Below are 18976 nucleotides of genomic sequence, written 5' to 3' on the forward strand. Positions count from 1 at the left end.
CATGTTTTTGGAAAAATGTTTTTAAAAACCTCATTAAGGGACATGCCAATATTTTTCCTATATACTGAAATCAATACTGACTGCATCACTAGTCTAAATAAGGAAAAAATACACTTTTTTCCCCTTCTGGATATTACTGTAAATAGTTGTCCTGACAGAACAAAGCCTTTTTCAGATATTATTGCATTTTTACAACTGTAACATCACTTTGCACCCCTGTTATATCAGATTCTGTGAGGAGAAATTGTCTTAGGCTGGGGTCAACAATGAGTATAACAGGCATGTACCCCGTCAGCAGAGTGGTTTGGGAGCTCCCTGCCAGGACTAACAACATTTTCATTCACATGTCATGTTATAATACTCAAAATTCAACGCGACCTCAGTGCCAACCCAGTCTGACTTCCTTTGACTCACTACTTCTCATCTGCATGGCAAGTGGAAAAATAACCAGGGTGCCATGGAGAAGAGAGTTCCACACCAGTCAGTCCTTCCATAGGAACCAGGGAGCAGTTCTGGGCTCAGGCTCAATCACCGGCTTTGTGCAGCAGGGAGCAGCCAAGTCTTTGACTCCATTTAAATCTGAGACAGCCATCAGCTAGCTTAACCATGTGCTCAGCAACTCATTCCTCCTTAAAACGTCCAAAAACCCAAAAGCTACTAGTTCCCCATTCACATTTTATGATTGAAGGGCCTGTCTCCTGCAGCCAATTCCTTAAAACTTCAGGATCAACACACACAAGAATATCACTTCTGAAATGGCTGCAGCAGGAATCCAGGCTGCGAATCCCTTCAAACCTTCTCTCCAACCAGTATGTATTTTCTGGCTCAGTTAATGTGTTGATTTGCAGGAACGGGGCACCTTGTGCACACCAAAATGTTCTAGACCTTGCTCACATACACAACCTCTGCTTAATTGATCTGGTACATGAAAATGCTCAGAGTCAGGGAGAACATTGATTCAGAATCCTTTTGGTTGTTTGCAGAATTGGCTTTTTTAAAACTCAGGTGGCACCTTTTTTGGGCTGACTCCTCGTGTTGCACCAAGAAATCCCAACTATCACTCTCCTTCCTTGCTCTCCCAGGCTCTTCTCTTTGGGATTTCAGAATGAGCTGTTGTGCTATGGAGATATTATTTGCTCTAGCATTTGCTCTCTGTTCCAGTGACTGACAAACCTGAGGAACACAATATTAAATGACCTCCTACCTGTTTTTTAGTCCATGACCTGAAAGCACCATTGAGAATTTTTGCTCCTTGGAGTAAATGAGCGGGAGGTTGTTGCCCAGCTTTATGCAAACCTAAGTAGAGGGAAAAAAACCAATGCTATTGAAACACAGATAGCTAAAGTTGTTCTACATAAAGTCTTTAATACGAAAAAGTTTCACTGGGAAAGTTAACTCTTTGAAAGCTGGTCACCACAAATGAATCCCTGTTATAATTTGATGGTAATAAGGAGTATATTTACTGTGTCATCAATCCAACTCAGCCTTCCTATACTGTGCTCCTGTAAGTTATGTCTACACTGGCACTCCTTCCGCTTCCTTTCTTGGTCCCAAACTCAAGCTAGCTTCCATGTTCACACATCCTAGGCTGTGGGAATAAAAAGGCACTGTCAGCGGTTCTTTTGTTCTGACTGAAAATGCAAGTACCGATATGCAGAAACAAAGGTTATTTGGGGCAATGCATTTCACTTCTGCATGAGTACAGGCTCGCCTAAACTTTTCCCCTCATTCCAGTTTTTGTTGAGAGCTGGTCACAAGGGCCCCCTTCCTGATGACACTCGGAGGGACTTGCTTATTAATTAGATGCATTTTTCTCGTTATAAAAGGCTCTGGTGGGTGTCTCTAGACACATTCTATAACAAAAGAAAGAGAGGCAAAGAGCAAAGCGAGCCCAACTCTGTAAAGAACATACACACAGGGATGTTTGGATCAACCCTGAAGGAATCTCACTAGGAAGATTTTGAATTTCACATAGAACTTCGCTTTAATTCTCAATGCTCCTGCCGGCCACGTCTCTGCCGCTGCTGTGGCCCCGTGTGTACATGACCTGCCCATGGGACAAGGACGTGCTGCTCCGCGCCCCGGGCTGACAGCATGTGTAGTTTAGTAGGTTAAACCAGTGAATGAACCCAGACTTGACAGGCAACTAAAAACTAAAACGTTACAACATTATGTACCTCTGAGGCAACTCAAATACATTTTACAAAGCAGATAAAAGACACAGGTAAGAGGGAAAGTTAAGGCCCTTCCTAGAGCGAGATGGTAGGATATTAAGGGGAGAGCTGGGCCAGACCAGCACATTCTGCCACTATGTTAAAAGTAGATTTCAAATACTAACAAGACTGACTTTGGTCCATCTTTTATGTGGCACATCGGCAGAAATTAAGAGCAACTATTTTGAGGCCCCCAGTGCTGAGCAATTAAGGCAGGCAAAGAAATGCGGTTTTACCTTTGAATGTCTCTAGTAGATGCTTTCCCATATACCAACATGCAGTTTCGAAGTTTGGAAACTGAGTCAGACTGACAATTTTCAATCGTCTTTCTACTTCATATGCCCTGCAATACAAAGCCACACAAACTTAAAGCAGAGTAGGTCACAGGTATGTCGCACTGCTCATAAATGCCCGAGGCTCAGTTTGCAGCACTCCCATTTCTTTGTGGTGCTGCTACCAAGTATTCTGGCATCAGACCAAAAGCAAAATATAAAAATAGCACTAGTAAGAAACTGTGTGATACAGATGTAAGATAGTTTTATTGTATTCTTTGTCCAATATCAGTAAAGAATTACTTTTGTTGTCTTACAGTGGGCGAAGAGCCCAGCTGAGCAGGTGGGGGCTTATCCAGAAGGCAAATTCTAGAGTAAAACTGGTGGTTTTTAACAGCTCTTCCTTCAAGACTTGGCTACACCTCACATATCCTTCCTATGCAATAGGTGTAAAGACAGCCTGGAATAACTCGGCATGGGAGAACAGGTAGAAGGGGATAAATGTGGGTACGCTTTCCAAAACTGCCCAATAAAGCTACACCAATGTTACTGCACATGTAGGCTAATTAACAGGAGAGAAGATGGCCAATTTATTAAAAACTGAGCCTCTACCTAATTTTAGATTTTAAAGACAGATTACCTCATCTGCATTTCAACACTTAGACTATGTAGAAAATGTCCTGCAAAGGCCAGGCAGTCTACAGGTGTCAGAGTTGCATAAATCCAACCTAAAAGAGAAAGAGTCTTGAGGATAGAAACTGGAAGGACAATAACAAAGACTTTACTCACAACATGATGTTTATACTTCACTTAGCAACTTACTTCCTACTACAGCTCTTCGGACCAAATCAGCACCAGAACCACACGTGGATTGAACACAGTCCCATCTGGCGCCTTGTTTGTTTTGCATGATAAGGCCCAGCCCAGGACGGTGCTACGCGCCTTTGGGTCTGGTCCCAGGGCCACCTCCAGCAGTGGCAGACACTGAACGGGGACACGCTGCTCACGCTGACCTGACTTCATTGTTACTGTGAAAAGCGGCAGCTACACAATGGCAGCCGCTTGCACATCACCATAAAGATATATGACAGCTCCTGACACCGACTTTATTATAGTGTCAGGAACAGGTGTATTCCAAACATTAATTTTCATACAAAAATCTACTCAAATTAGTCAGTCTCTATAAATTGCTCAGTATTTATTCTACCATCTGCTCCACACATGGTCATGAGAGATATACCCACTTGCCACTTTTTACAATCAAAGTAAAATTCAAGTGTGTGAACATTCTGTGCGAGAAATGGCACTGGTGGATGCTGCCTCCCAAACACAAGCACCGGTGCTGCTACTTAATCACACCACCTGGAAGCCTCAACTCAGATTATGGATCGCGTGGGCAACACATCGTTTAAAGGCACACAGAGCGAGAGAAAATCCCTGTCCCAAAGAGATTTCAGTTTCAACAGGTAACAGGGAGTGCTGGAAACAGCAATGCAAATGACGGAGTAATGGTTTATGGTGAGAGGAAGGTGAGGGATGGGCAGGAGTAGAACTGTGTTCAGTTCAAACTCTGCACTATCTTCCCTATCCTTCTGAAAATCCTCCCAGGAATGGAGAAACCCAAAATCCACCATCCCTAACCTGCAAGGAAAGCCCAAGTCTAGCAAGTAACCCATAAAAATCCATGACATGCAGGTCTCCAGCCTCATGTGAAACCACGAACGTGCACTCACACTCCTGCAGGCACCTACAGGTCCTCAGTGTCACTGGGAATTAACCACCGTGAAAGGGATTTGGTGGGGAGTCATGGTCAGAAAGTAATTAAACGTGAATTCTCTGTTAGATGGTAAAAAGCACCAATGTCATGGTTGGATACAGAGAGAGAACTCATGAGTTACCACAACCCAGCTAGACCAGGAGCAGAACACTCTACTACTAGTAGTATTTTTAAAAGGCTGCTAAAATATCGAAAATATCAAAAGCAGTAACAGTTCTGATTTTTGTTGTTGTTGTAAGCATATGAAATTATATTTCTATTGAGAATTAGACTTCATACTTTGTCAGAGAAAGCTGTCAAATCACATCCCTCTAGCATTTCGGACATGCTATTTCAGCAGCTCTAAAATGAGCAGGAAACCCCAGCTGCACCAGCCCGCTCACCTGATGGAATGAAGAGCGTCTGTCCTTGTTTCACTGTGCATTTATAACATTTATCTACTTGGTCTGCAAAAAACATCTCGCTGTGGTTTGCTGCCGATTGCCAGCGTTCATAAAGAGAAATATTTGCAGAGGCTGGTTTGATGAGATAAAATATCTTTTCTCCCTGAATGAGAAAATATAAAATTAGCAACAAGCAGTCAAAGCAAATAATACTGTACTGGCACAGATACATGTGCACACACAAGTATTTTATCTAAATATATATATATATAAAACATTATGTATTTTAACAATATTTAAATCAAATTTACTCATCAGCTTCATACAGAGTGGCTGAAATAATCGAATCACTAGCTGGCCACATGTGCTCCAATTTGTGGGACTGATGGTACAAATAGTTTAGAGCTCCAAAAGCAGGATGTAATCTCTTTCACGCCTTAGGTGACATATGTGCAGAAGGCACTAAACAAATATTAAAATCCTAACACAGCCAAAATAGACAGGCAACTTCCACACCCTGAGCAGTTAAGGCTCTGCATAAGACTTTACAATAGCAGGACTGTTGGGAAAAAAACCCCAAGACCTGAATTTTTGAGAGTTAGTCTTTGAAGACAGTCTTGGCATATAAAATTGAGTTCTTTACTAGATATACCGCAAAGACGTGGCCCCTCACCTTCAGCACATGGTACCAGGCAGAAGCTCCCCCCGAGTCGATGTGGAAGTCGGTGTAGCTGTCCTTCACACAGATCAGGCAGTACTTGGTCACTTTGGGTTTCGCCAGAAGAGCATCGTCAGGCCAATAGTTTTCCACCCAGGACAACTTCTTAACTATATCTGGAGGCTCTACAAAACTGGACATCCTTTACAGAGAGAACAGAAAACAAAAATCAGCTTATTAAAAAAGAGCACAAGGACCCCCACACAACAAAAAGCAGCGCGTGACGCTGATACTTGCATGGCGATCTGAAGCAGCTCCTTATGTGGTAGTGGAACTGCTCCTCATTTGGAAAATTTGTGAAAACTGTTCACAGACAGAGATTAAAGGCTTTATAAACATGAGGACTTAGCAACGAGCCTTTAAGTTCTTTCAGTAGCAGTATTTATGGTCAAGTATATGCTGTTTGGATTTTTCTAGTCCCAACAGCGCTGTTATCACAGCCACTTTTCCAGCCCCTTTCAGAAGAGAAATGGGTGCACTCTTACATAAATGGTCTGGTAAATCTTCAAACAAGTTAAGCTTCACATTAAAAATCCTAACAACAATAACATTAATAATTAAGGACTAAATAAGTCTGGATCTAACTATGAGTATCACAGTGATCTTTTTATTTAGACTGACTACATCACATCAAAAGCTCAAAAGAAGGAAAAAGTCTAATGTGGCTGATAATGTGAATATATTTTAAATATAACATATATAATATTTATTTATACAATTTATACAAAGGAATATACATTGAGCATATGCTTATATTGTATATATTTATTTATATAATTTATATATGATTATTATCTTCAAGATATAATATGTACTATAAATCACAGGTAAGATGATGTAGTGGCATGATAAACCAGTATTAAAGGTGTTTCATCCCACAATGTGCTAATTTTTATATTTCAATAGTCCAAAACATGGATTAAAATTTGCAGAAGGTTCACTGTTGGATGCTCAAAAATGTACATCAGTAAGAGTATCTGCACTTCAAACTAAAATGAAATTCTGCCGTGTGTCATTTATGCTCACTGTCAAACATTGACAACAATAGCTCCATTTGAAATGGCAGGGAAGGATGGAGCAGTGCATTCAATTAAAGTGTCACTGTCTGTGTTAAGAAATAAAATATTTGCTAGTTAATGTCTAAATTAGCAGCGTATGAGTGACAGCTCCGGCAGCCCTTCGCAACAAAAGACCTCCTGTCATTCTGGGATAATGGCAGAAAGCTAAAAAAATCTCAGCTGAAGATACTGGTAATCTTTGAAGCCTGTAATTACTAGAGCAGCTTTCTGCAGAAATGGGTGTGCCCTACTGAAACACTAACTACAGGGCTAAAGGTAATGGCTTTTAAAAAATGAGCTTGTAAATCAGCTTCCTTTTTTAAGGCTACTTGAAGTCTTCTTGCTAACATGGAATGCTCCCCAAAACAACCATCCTTTATTTTTATGTTGGCATTTATCATCAGCTGTGTAGTGTTTGTATATAAAGGAATCTTTTCCTCCTCTGACGCTTCCCTTTGGGAAGTGCTGGTTACCCAGAAAAACTGCAAGAACCATGAAAATGATCTGCACAGTTGCACGAAGTTCAATACATTATAGATGCATCTGCCTACTTATGGAATAGAAGCAAGGCTAAATAGAGCACAGAGCAATAACTTGAACTCTTAGGCATTTATATCAGGTAGTTATCCTGTGTATAAAACATATATAAACATGAGGAGAACAGTTAGGGTTCCTGTCACTGAGGGATCGCCACAGCTGAGCGGCACCATTGCACCCCACGGCTGCCCACCGCAAAGTTCTGAACTGCTGTCGTACGACTGCAGCTTAACTCACAAAAACACCGAAACTACAACAGTACAGGATTACAAAATCAGAATTTCAGACTTACCCAAGGACATCCAGTGACACGTTATGCTACACCTAGAGCCACACCTCATCTATTGGCTCACTCCGCACTACTTTAAATGGAATATTTCACTAAGCAATATACAATGTGCTCAAACCAAGGATGCTCACTGCTGTACAACACGTTTTAAAAAAGAATGACCCCAGGAGGTCACCAGATCACTGGTGAAGAAACCAGTTTTTGGCGTAGCGCTATTTGTATTTACTTTTGCTTTCTCTGAGAGACTGCACATAATGAGATGTAGACATTAACACATTGGGAATACATTTAACTTTCCATTTAGATGTGGCTTTACTCAGTATGACTGTAGATAAGGGTAGCAGCAAACAATCACTGAAGCTTAAAGAACATTTTTAAAATAAGCACCAAGGCCTCATATTTGTTCTGAAACTGTTTGTTTTATTTTCAGGGAATACTGTTTACCAGTATAATGATAACATCGCCATGTTCTAAGATCACCTTAAGCGGGAAGAAAGGCCATTGTTGCCTTATATCCATCAGGATTCCCATCTCACCAGAAGAATAACATAGAATATTAAAAAATAAGACCCCTTATGTCCATGTTCTCCCACATACAGTGTTATCACACCCCTGTGGTCATCTCTGTCCTCCTTTCTTTGGTCTTACTGGTATTTATCAAGCTGCGTCTAAGTACCTAAGATCATATTAGGAACGTATTATTCACTACCAGGACAAGGCAGAGAATTCACTCCTGGAGCATCATTATGTTCTACCACATAGTTGCACTGAATTAACTATACTTATAATACTAGAGTTAAAATAGAACTGAAAGGTATCAAAATACCCTGTTCTGATAAATGACTGCTGACAGCACATGAATGCTGGTGATATCCAGGCATCAATGACCACGACAAATGCCGGCCCATTTGCTCCACTGTGTATACTTCTTCTCACACAGCAATTAGCACTTTCACTCCCCTGCTTTGGCTGCACATGGGTGATGCAGTGGAGAGTCAGAGCTGCAAGAAGCCGCCATCCCAGGGTTAAAGCAGCAGTTCCTAAAGAGGAACCAGCGGAGCAGGTTCGGTCCCCCCAGCCGAACCCCCCGTGTGGCGGGCTGGACCCTCACCTCGTGTCCGAGAACTCCAGGTTGGTGACGTTGAGGACCCTCTTCCTGTTGGTACTGTAGTAGTAATCCACAAATTCCTTCAGCTTCATCTTGCAGTCTTTCTGTTTGGTGACATCGGTGACATCAACGCTCCTCTCTGGTCCTACAAATTAATTCAGAGAAAAAGAGATTGAAGGGCAGGCTGACTCGCCTTGTTTGTGTGCTTGGGGGCAAGTCAACTTTTAGAGAAACATCACAACCTTTTGATCTTCTGATCTTCTCAGCCTTTGTATCTTCCCCGTTGTTTATGCACGTAAACACATATACAGATATCTACAAAAACCATGTATATACATAAAACGTATAGGTACAAAATGGTGACATGTTTATTTCTGTAGTTTTTATCTTTAAAGGATTAAGCTACTTTGAACGTTTAATTTCATTATGAATTTTGTTTGTGTGGTGGAACTTATATAAAAACACCTGTATATGCAGAGTAAGCCCTACCTACCACGCTGTAGAAGTCTTGTGATTGTAGGCAGTGCCATACTATAGGGCAACCTGTCAAACTGATTTTCCAAAATTTTAAGTTCTCTTATGTTCTATTTTAAATTATTGCTTACATATTCTATAATCAAGGAAGAGTTTTCCAGGAAAATTCCCATTTTTAAACATATTTCATGTGTGCCACAAAAAAATGTGACTTTTTGTTATTTTATGCAAAATTACACCTATCAAAAATCCATCCCCTCTGTATTAGAGTACCAAGTACTTACACATTTCCTCTGACAGATCTTGTCAGATACAAATCTGCAGTGTTAACACTAACGGTATTAGCCAATTAGTGGAATTTAACACAAGAGAACACATGGTGAAAGTCAGAGCTTTATAAAAAGTGCCCACGTCTAAGCACACTCTTATACTTTCTGAAAATAAAAGAAAAAAAGGCATCTCTCCAGTCTTCTTTCCTTCAGTTTTAATTGGCTTTATTTTCCTTCTCCCAGTGTTTCATTCATAGCTTTTTATCACATTAGAAGAGGAAACAAAAAATCAATTTTTTACTTTTTCATGAAATGCCAGCACAGTAATGATGTGTTTGGCAGCCTCAACTGTGGTGTTTTGTCCTCTGTCACTTACTTTGGATTGTTTCTAAAAGACATTCTAGGCCTGATGTAATAAACTACAGAACAGCGAGATAAATCCCTGCCTGGGAAATCAAGTGAACTAAGCCCATGGAGGTCAGACCCACATGTATTTGTTCCGTTCACTTTCAAATCTGGTGCCAGATACAGACTGAGCAACCCATGCTCTTCTCTCCAGCTCTTCACAAACTGTTTTGTTGGTAGGGTGGATTATTTCAGCTAGAGCCTGAGAGAAAGCAGAAGGAGCACCCAGGTGAAATTCTGCTAAGTGTAGCAGATGGTCAAGGAAAATACGTTTCCTGTAGAAGCAATGGGATGCAGAAAACAACAAAATCAGGGATCTTGAATTCTGCTTTATTCAGGGTTATCACACTTCACACATCACTGCATAAGCAATAGATACGGTGGAGAACACCCACGGCTGGTGACAGCACCCTCCAGTTTGGGGAGCAGTCAATGGCCTGGTGAGGAGCGTGCAGGAGGACTGGCAGTCTGCGTGAGGAGATAAGTGACCACGACACACACACAGACACACTGGAGCTGGAGCCCTGGCTCCAAAAGGACAATGCCTTGCCAGAAGGAGAGAGAATCGGACAGAAAGTGACCCGGAGGAAGGACAGAGCGACAGAGGCCAAGAGACAAGATCACAAGTGCTAAAGGGAGAAGGACGTGGAGACAAGTGACTTCAGAGCGCTTCCACGGCTCCCGGCCAAGGCAGGTCTTCCGAGGTGGGATGACGTGATGACTGGCAAGAAGATGCAGTACAATCCCCTGCTCAGGGTGGAGACAGGAGGATGCCAACATGAATCCAAATGACCAGCAGCAATGAAAACAGCTCTCACTGACACCAGTGCTAAAAAACGGATTGCCTTTGCAGACTGGGAGTCTCAGTCTAGCATAATAATTCCTTCCATACAAAGCGAGATGGCAGTAATCAATTAAGGCCTGGCCTAAAGAAACAATTTCTTAATATTACTATAACTGTTTCTTTTAATGCAGTGCTGCAGAGTACAATGCAGTCTGGCTCAGGCTCACCGTAAGATCCACAAGTTGGTACAAGAAACAGGAGCAAATTAATTGCTAATTACAAGCTACCACTACATAACAAGCATTGATGTCATCATAGCCCAAGACATGGACAGCATTTTAGAATATATTTCACAATTTTTTATACCACAAAAAGAAATTTTTTTTAAAAAGCAGCTGAGTTCTAACCAGTACCATGCCACCTGCTTGCCAGATACCCACCAACGTAGTTTTCAACATCGCTGACGTAGAAGGTGGGTGCGGGTACAGACAAACCCAGGCCGTCCTTCTTTGGGACAAGGATGGGCTCTGAAAAGCCATTTTCTTCCAAATACTCTGTTGTTAGTTGGCTGCCTGGCACTTTCACGACTATATCTTCAGCACTGAAAAAGGAAACACAGATTGAATGGTGAGGTGCTTCCACGCGGAGTCTGGCATCTTCTGCACTGCAATACTGAAAGGGAATGTTACGAATAAGCAATTATAGGCAAAGTAGGTCCATAACACAAAAACCAAAAAGCCATTTATTGCAAAGCACACAGGGCACAAGAAAATTGTCTGGAATCGATTCGCTCAAGCCTCAGGCACCAACTACTCGAAATTCCTAAAATAACAGCTTATGGAGAAAGACCATTTTCCTCAGCTGTTGGGATCTGTTGAGTTACCAGTGGTCAGTGTTGAAGAAATAAGTGTTTAATATTCCCCTATAAAGAAGGCAAGATTAAAACCACTACATAGTCTCAAATAAATTGTCCAGAAAATACTTTGTAAATAATTTTTAAGTGGTCAAATAAATTCTTCAGGAAATACTCTGCAATTTATTTTCAAGTCACTGGGAGGGCATCAAAAGCACTAAGGAAAGGGCAGCTTCATCAGAAGAGCAGCTATTTGCACCGACAACTCCCAAGGGAAATTCAAGTCTGATTTCCACCTCTTTTCAAGAGTAAAATGCTTTGAATTCAGGGTGAAAAGTGACTGTATATGAACAACCAGCAGTCCCAAAAGCACCGTGCTGCCATGTGTTTGTCACCTGGGCTCCAGAGCCATCCGGCAGGCCGGGGCCATGGCTGCCGCTGGGGGGAATAGCAAAACTTTGAGTGTTCACCCAAAAAAGCACTCTCTCCCTGAGCGGGCAAGGCTAACACATGACTGCCCTCTCCTGCAGCAGTTCTGAACTACAGCCCACGGCTTCGTGCAGCACCAAAAACTGGCGGGAAAGGGGACGAGGCCACAAGTGCCGCCATGGCGGCCGCACCCTCCGGCCTTGCCACCTTTGCCGCCCATGACACCCAACCTGTGGCAGAGCCCCCACAGCCTTTAATTAAGGGGTTGCCCCACAACCTTTGCTGTGGGGGGGTCCCGCTTTCAACCCACCACGTTGGGGGAACCCCTCGCCCTGGGCCTGCTCAGAAAGCCCCGTCAGGGTTTGAGCCCTCGGGAAAATAAGATAGCCAGATGTAAACAGGGATAAGCTGTAGAAGCCCAGTATATTTCCAGATCACCCCAGCCACAGTAAATCAGCAATGGCTAATCAGGAGCCAAATTTAATTAATAATTAAAAGCAGCATTCCTTATTTATGTGGGCACCGGTACTGTACACCAGCAATGTACAAAGAACGAGACTGGAGATTTTAAGGAGCAAGAAGCAAACCATGATTTAACACTAAACCCCTGCACTTACTTTACATCACCCATATACATATCTCACGTACTTGTTTAAGTCTGATTTGCTTCTATATGTGCCACAGAAACGTACACACAGTTGTAAAGAGAGATCAGTACCAGAGCAGCTAGTGACGGTGCTGCCAAAATGGAGAGTCTGGCACCTACAATGAAGTACCTGAACCATAAATTTAATTACAATTAATACTGCTATTACTACTCTAACACTATTTTGGTATTAAATATTCTGAAGCGGTATGACATGAATTACAGTTTTTGCCTTTTTGCTCTCTTCACTGTCCCTTTTGATCCAAGCCTCACCAAGGGACTAGCTGTGGGTTATAATTTACTGCCGTGTGCTGTGAATCAGCAATGATGTTTCTGTCTTTAGACTCAGACCCCATTTTTCTGTTCATCACATTATAGTTGATGAGTGTTGGGTTTTGTTCTGTGAATATCTGCAGATTTCATTCCTTTTCTTCATAAGAGTTTTACTATCGGTACGACTGTAGATGTCAGAGGCCTGAATATTGCAGACACTCCTTTTGGCTACAGACCCATCTTTCTCAGAAACTTTAATCTGGCAGCAATATTTTCTTATGTGCATATTTATGTGGGAAACAAAACAAAAAAAAATGGAGGTCCGTTTTAATTCTTTTTTTCCAATTTGGGAGTGACTCAGATATTGCATATGTGAGTGCAGCCTCAGAGGCCATCCGAGGTTACCAAAATCATTCTGCCTAGGCCTTAACCCTTTTTTAAGAAATTAGCTTTGCAACCTACAAAACTGCTTTATATAAAAGAAAAAAAATAAAAAAAGACAAAAATCTAAAAGGCTCAAATAAAAATAGCCAAGCAAGTGAAAATACTGAGTGCTGAGTGCAGTGAAACACATCTGTAAGTGCTGCAAAAACTTTGCAGAGGTATTCACAGCCTCTTCCTTAACCAGCCTAAGACCAGTATCTGAAATTAAATGTGAAATTAAATTCCCCATAAAAAGAAAGAAGTTTTGTGTTTAGCAAGTACGCTTTACCAGTCTCCAAGGATCCTTCTAAAATAATTAGTCAGTAATAATTAAGGATTTATTTGGCTAAGACCTTACATTAAAGAACCAGAAGAAAACCATCACTCTTACAAACAGCTGTGAACAGCCTAATAAAGTGTGGAACATCTCACCTAACAATTAGCACTATTCATTACCCCAAATAAGAGAGCCTTTGTCACTGCAGCAACTGAGGATGTCATTGTTCTTCTTTTCAAGATGGAGACAGACTTCAGCAAAACCATTCGCATTTTGGAGCTGGGCTCAATCAAAAGCAGATTTTAATATGGCTGCACAAATATAAAAAAAGGGAAGAGCCTGGGATATCTACAATAAAACAGCACTCATTTAAACTTCATACTTTGTACTATAGAACATTTTCAGCAAGGATCATCATCAGCTTCCCAGGGAACTGGCTATACATATGTGCTTCACCACCACAGCCCTGTCCACCTACCTTGGAAAAGTACGACTTCGAAGTTCCTTTATAAAGACTTGGCTCCCGTTCTGTACAGGTTTCACCTCTGTTGTCTGTCCAGTATCGTGTTTATGCCAATTTCGTTTCTTTTTCACTGAAAAATAATGAATTGGACAGTAGCTTATATCAAGTAGAAGATAACTATTAAGACATTTGAAGGAAGGACAAATCATTTCATTTCTTACACGAGCAGAGAAGAGGGAACCCCCACCATGCTGCACTGCAAATTTTAATATTGCTCTCAGTTCACCATTAGACAATTATACTGTAGCCTGAAGATCTATTACACACTGAACAGTGTTCGCTTTGTAACATAAGGGCAACCAGACGGATAATTGCTGAGCTGCGCAGCTACCGCAGGCTTTATGCAAACACAGGCTCTGGACGTTTTGTACTTGCCAGACTACACACTTAATCCTTATCATAAAACCCTTAGGAAGCCACTTTTCTGCCACCTCAATATACAGTATAGATCTTTATGGATGTATTTATCATTAATTACTTTAGTCTAAAGGTCTGCCCCACAGTGGCAGATTTGACATCAGTTTTGATGGGCTTTGAATTATACCCTGCACACAGCAGCATGCAGAGAAAAGGAAAAAAAATACACGAGGGCACCACAAATGCCATTTTTAGAACTCCTCTTATTCCTAGGCTTGGAAAGGTGAGCCAGGCCTAGGCCTTAAGTCAGTGACAGCAGACTGAAGGCTCCACAACTGTGCTCCCAGCGGTGAGACACACAGGGAAGCTCATAATGAGAAAAGGGTCAGCTGGAATAAGCTCCAATAAGTCAGTCAAATGTCAATGTAGTTCTGCCTTGCCTCTTCGACAGCCAGATAACACAGAGCAAGAAAAACTGGTCCAGCTTTTTCTCCTAGTCAGCACTATCTCTCTCAGCGGTTCCTACTTCCATAGTCTGTCTGGACATGCTCATTTTCATAGCAAATTGTTTCGGTCCCAAGTGCATATTCATGCAATTTCAAGACTCTGTTAGCACAATTTTCATATGTCACAACTTTATTTTATATTCCACGCTTGTTTTACACAATAAAGCTCAGTATTTTACCTCAAAATCACGATCTCTTATGCTTTTCTTACTGTTCGAAACAGCCAGGGAAGGAGCCAGACTCCTCAGTAACCGTGCGCAGACAGCACTATTTCCTTGCTCTTTGCACATGCACATACAGAAACCCACGTAGTTTTTTATTAAGAAAGGAATCTGGAGGCCACATGACATGAGGTTCAGAAAAAGCTAACTTTGTTTTCCCGACCAGAGCCCTGGATTAACTCAAGTAAAGACATCTCCCAAGGAATCCAGCCCAGGTTTTGCACAAAGCATGTTGGTTTTATTAGTTCCATGCGGCTCTCCAGCCTAGCTGGATATATTCATTAAAGCTGCTAGTTCTTTATCTTAATGACTCTCAGGCTTAGTGTATTAATTCAGCGCTCCTGCTAACAAAGGAAACAAGCCCTACATGAATGCCAATCCTTCCTCCCCTTCCCAACGACGGCCTCCTCCCCCTCTCGGCTGATCCCAACCAACACTGGGACTCTTAGCGTGAGTCCTGGGCAAACAGGTGTCACTTGCCACGCTGCAAATTAAAGAGCTTATCATATTAGCATGTTCTTTTATTACACTTCAGATAGCACAAAGCATCGAGAAATAAAAGCGGCAAATCAGTGCTGAATTAAGAAATTCACTGCAACTCTTCCAGAAGCACCGGGGAGCTCTTTCCCTCGGCACCGAGCACCGGCCGGCGTCCACCTCGCACATCGTCCACCTTCTCGTGTCATTCACCTCCCACCTCCATCCACCTCTCACACTCACCTCTCAGGCAGAGGCACCAAAGCGGCTCCCCAGGAGGTGCCGTCTCACAGGCCGGCTGCCGTAGCGCGTTATACTGCACCAAACAACCGACGCTTGGCCCATTTTCAGCCATTCTGTCTTTACCACGAACACCACAGTAGGGATTAAAGGCCAATTAACATATGCAACAGCGTTGGCCAGAAAGGCGACTTTTTCTTAAATGACTACAGATTTCTTTTTCTGCAGAACTTTCTGATCAAATTTGACCTTTGGAAAACATAACCCACTCCTTCTACAGAAAAAGGGAATACATTTTTGCGAAAACTGTATCTCAAGATGGATAATTCTAGACTTCAAATACACACTTATATTATTTCAAATGTATTCATGAAGAAGAGATACCTAGAAACATGTTGTTAGTTCTCTATATATATTAAAGATTGTAACTAGTTAAAACTACTTTCAGCCTGACTTTGGTTTGCTTGCATCTATGTAGCTTCACAAAGAATTCCTCCTCATTTTCACTGCTCCAAGAGACAGCAATCAAACTGAACATTTTAGATTGTGTTACGAAAATGAGTCAAGTCTGCCTAAACAAAGCATTCACATTTTATTTAAATGATGTCAGAAAATTTTGTATGAATGTATATAATTTTTCCCAACGAGGAGTCCCTACAAATGTCATTAAACCGAAATGGCTTAAAATGTCATATGACAGGAAACAATCTTCTGAAATAGTAGCCACTAAGCCACACTGGTAAAGTGGAAAAACGTAAGAAGAGGAAAATTATTTTTAAATTTGACATCTGGAAAACATATATTGCAGAATGTGTGCTCCAGAAATACATGTATATTTTTAAATCCAGACGAGTTACAAAACGGACAATTGGTGTCTGTGTTTCCCTTTGCTAATCGTGCAATAATTAAATCCTACTAGTGAACCACTGGCTCTGGAACAACACTTAGTTGTTTAATACAAAACTGATACTGCTGGATAACTGGTTTAAATGTCTATTTTAACAGTTTACGGACAAATGGAAGCAATCACCTCCCAGAAATCCCCGCGGAGCCCAGCGCGGCGCAGCAGGACGCCCCGACAGCATGAACGCATTAAGCCAAGCTGTTCCTGTCGCCTTCTAATCATTTTGGTTTGGGGTTTTATTTTAAACTCTCCCGGCCTATTGCGCTCTGCAAGGAGGGGCTGCAGGATCACAGCCTCATTTTTCAACCTCATCCACCATTCTACGAGTTAATGGTGAAAATGGTTGTGCAGCTTAAGAACCTGTGATCTTGCACTGCACCAAAACTCAAGGTAAGGCTCTCAATAACTAACATTTAAATATTCCTGGAATGTTTATGCTCAGCTACGTTGATGCTGGGTCTTGTAGGTCATTCGACTTTCTGTAATGCGTTGGAAGGGAGGAAACACAGTCACGTTGCCGTACTGCAGAGTGATCTCATGTTCTGTATTCTGTCCTTGTCTGTATTCCTGCCACACCAACAACCCCAGACACCGGTAAGACCAGAAAGAAGCACTTTCTGCCGGGCTGCAGGATGCAGACTCAGGGATGTACTGCCAAGTCGCATTTTTATTTGGATAAAAAGAACTGGATAGCCAAAAACATTATTGAATCATCAGAAGACTTTTGTCTATTCAACTCTCCTCGTCTTAACTGTTAGACTTGTAATATTTTGATCAAACCTGCCATTTCTTGAATTCTAAGATTATGCACCACCGTTTTTTATAGAATTGATATTTAATTCCTGATTATAGACTTTTGCTGCTTCTGTCTGATTTTTTTCCCCCTCACACTGAAACGTAGATGGCTTTCATTATTCATAATGCAAAGCAAAGTGAAAGAAATCAAAGCATCAGCCACATCTCAATGTCACACAAAACTCAAAGAGGCTAAAACTTCTGCGCCAGGTCTGCAGTCAGATCCCCCTTTTCAACACCACCCATTCAAATACCTAATTGTTCACTTTAAGATGATTTGCAGTTATTTGTTTGACCGATTTCCAGTGTGTTTGTCAGAAATCTTCCAACAAAACGTTAGAAAGGCTGACTCTTTTAAATCAAAACATTTTGTGGGGACATGTTGATCTTGTTAAGTCTTTCAGAACCAGCCTCCCGAGAGGTTTTTTCCAGCTTGCCCAGTTTGTGGGTGCCCTGCTTGGGCCAAAGTTGCCTGCAGAGCAGCTGGGAGACAGGAACAGCTGCAGGTCATTCAGGTTTCCAGTTCACACTCGATTTTGAAAAAGTCACAGAAGAAAAATGATTCCAATTTTTGCTCGCAAAACGAACATTTCAGATCCCTCCCCTTTCCATAGAATTCTTTAAAACTTTAACTCTTCAAGCAGTGCAGAAATAATTGCTTGTTTTTAAAATTACTGAATATTAACTTGACAGAAGTCAGCTTGCAGCCATCCCTTCTTTCTCGCTGGAAAAGGAACACAAACAGGAGAGAGGAGCACAGTGCTCTTCCCCTGTGTCCTGCTGCAAGGTTGCAAAGCAGTCAGAACCTCCACATCATTGCTGCTTATTTACAAGAAATGGCTTTTAAGTAAAGCATTTAATTTTTTACAGCCATTTGTTTATTTTCTTCTTTTTTCCCCCCATTGTAGAAAAGAAAGAATTTGTGAATTAATCTGACCAAAACAAACACATCCTACAGTTCTTTCCCAGACAAAAGTCCCACTGAGATCAACTGTCACTTTTACTCAGGAGAACTTTTCCTGTGAAAGAACTGCAAGAATTGGCACCCTCAGTACATCCTACAATTTTGCCTGCCGCTGAAATCACTACAGTTTTACATCCAGGCCAAGCATAACATACTGTTTCTTACTCTTCTCATTCAAAGGCAAAACCCACCATTTAGTTTCCAAAACTCACTGCATTAGAACTAGATGTCTTCGTAGGATACTTCTATACTTATAACCCACAGTACTAAGTGTCTTCACAATTCTTAGTTCCGTGCGTTGTTTCTATCGCTGAGACTGGGATGGAATTTTTAACACACGAGATATTTAGGTGTGCCTTTTTGTAGGAACAAAAAAAAGCAGCTTCTTTTGTTTAAACAGACAGAATCTGCTTTGTATCTGAGGACCAGCGGTGCAGGTATACTTACAAGTAGACTTTCCGTGGGTTTTCTCACAATTTGGACAATGGTAGATGTCGATATCTGGTGCCTCATCTTCTTCAACACCCACACAGCTGGAACACATGAAGGTAAGGTATTAGCTTGAGTCCGCCTCCCAACATGCAAGCATGCAATTAATAATGAAAAAACCCAAACTCCAATAAGCTGTGCATTTGCCAGGCAGCTATGCTGGCTGCTAACAGCTATATCAAAACACAGCTTAGGTGCTTTTCACACTGCTACAGTCAGACTGGATTTTTTGCAGCCTGCAGTCCTGATGTGATGCTAAAAAAGGTATTATTATTCAGAGGCCCAATACACTGTGAACCTCCATTAAAATGT

At 41.6% G+C, this 18976-nt stretch overlaps 1 protein-coding gene across 4 annotated transcripts in view; it reads right to left on the reverse strand.

Moving 5' to 3' along the window:
• PHF2 (PHD finger protein 2) overlaps positions 1–18976 on the reverse strand; it is an 84269-nt gene that overhangs the window by 24836 nt on the left and 40457 nt on the right. For all 4 annotated transcript variants that reach the window (XM_082060035.1, XM_082060036.1, XM_082060037.1 and 1 more), the window contains 9 exons: positions 18623–18708; positions 13667–13781; positions 10728–10888; positions 8359–8500; positions 5319–5505; positions 4646–4808; positions 3126–3213; positions 2450–2556; positions 1205–1296 (listed from right to left, as the gene is read on the reverse strand). In XM_082060035.1, the coding sequence (XP_081916161.1) occupies positions 1205–1296; positions 2450–2556; positions 3126–3213; positions 4646–4808; positions 5319–5505; positions 8359–8500; positions 10728–10888; positions 13667–13781; positions 18623–18708 (1141 nt within the window). The remainder of the gene's footprint in view (positions 1–1204; positions 1297–2449; positions 2557–3125; positions 3214–4645; positions 4809–5318; positions 5506–8358; positions 8501–10727; positions 10889–13666; positions 13782–18622; positions 18709–18976) is intronic.

Source organism: Streptopelia decaocto, assembly GCF_964273445.1.
Source record: "Streptopelia decaocto genome assembly, chromosome: 8".
Taxonomy (NCBI): domain Eukaryota; kingdom Metazoa; phylum Chordata; class Aves; order Columbiformes; family Columbidae; genus Streptopelia; species Streptopelia decaocto.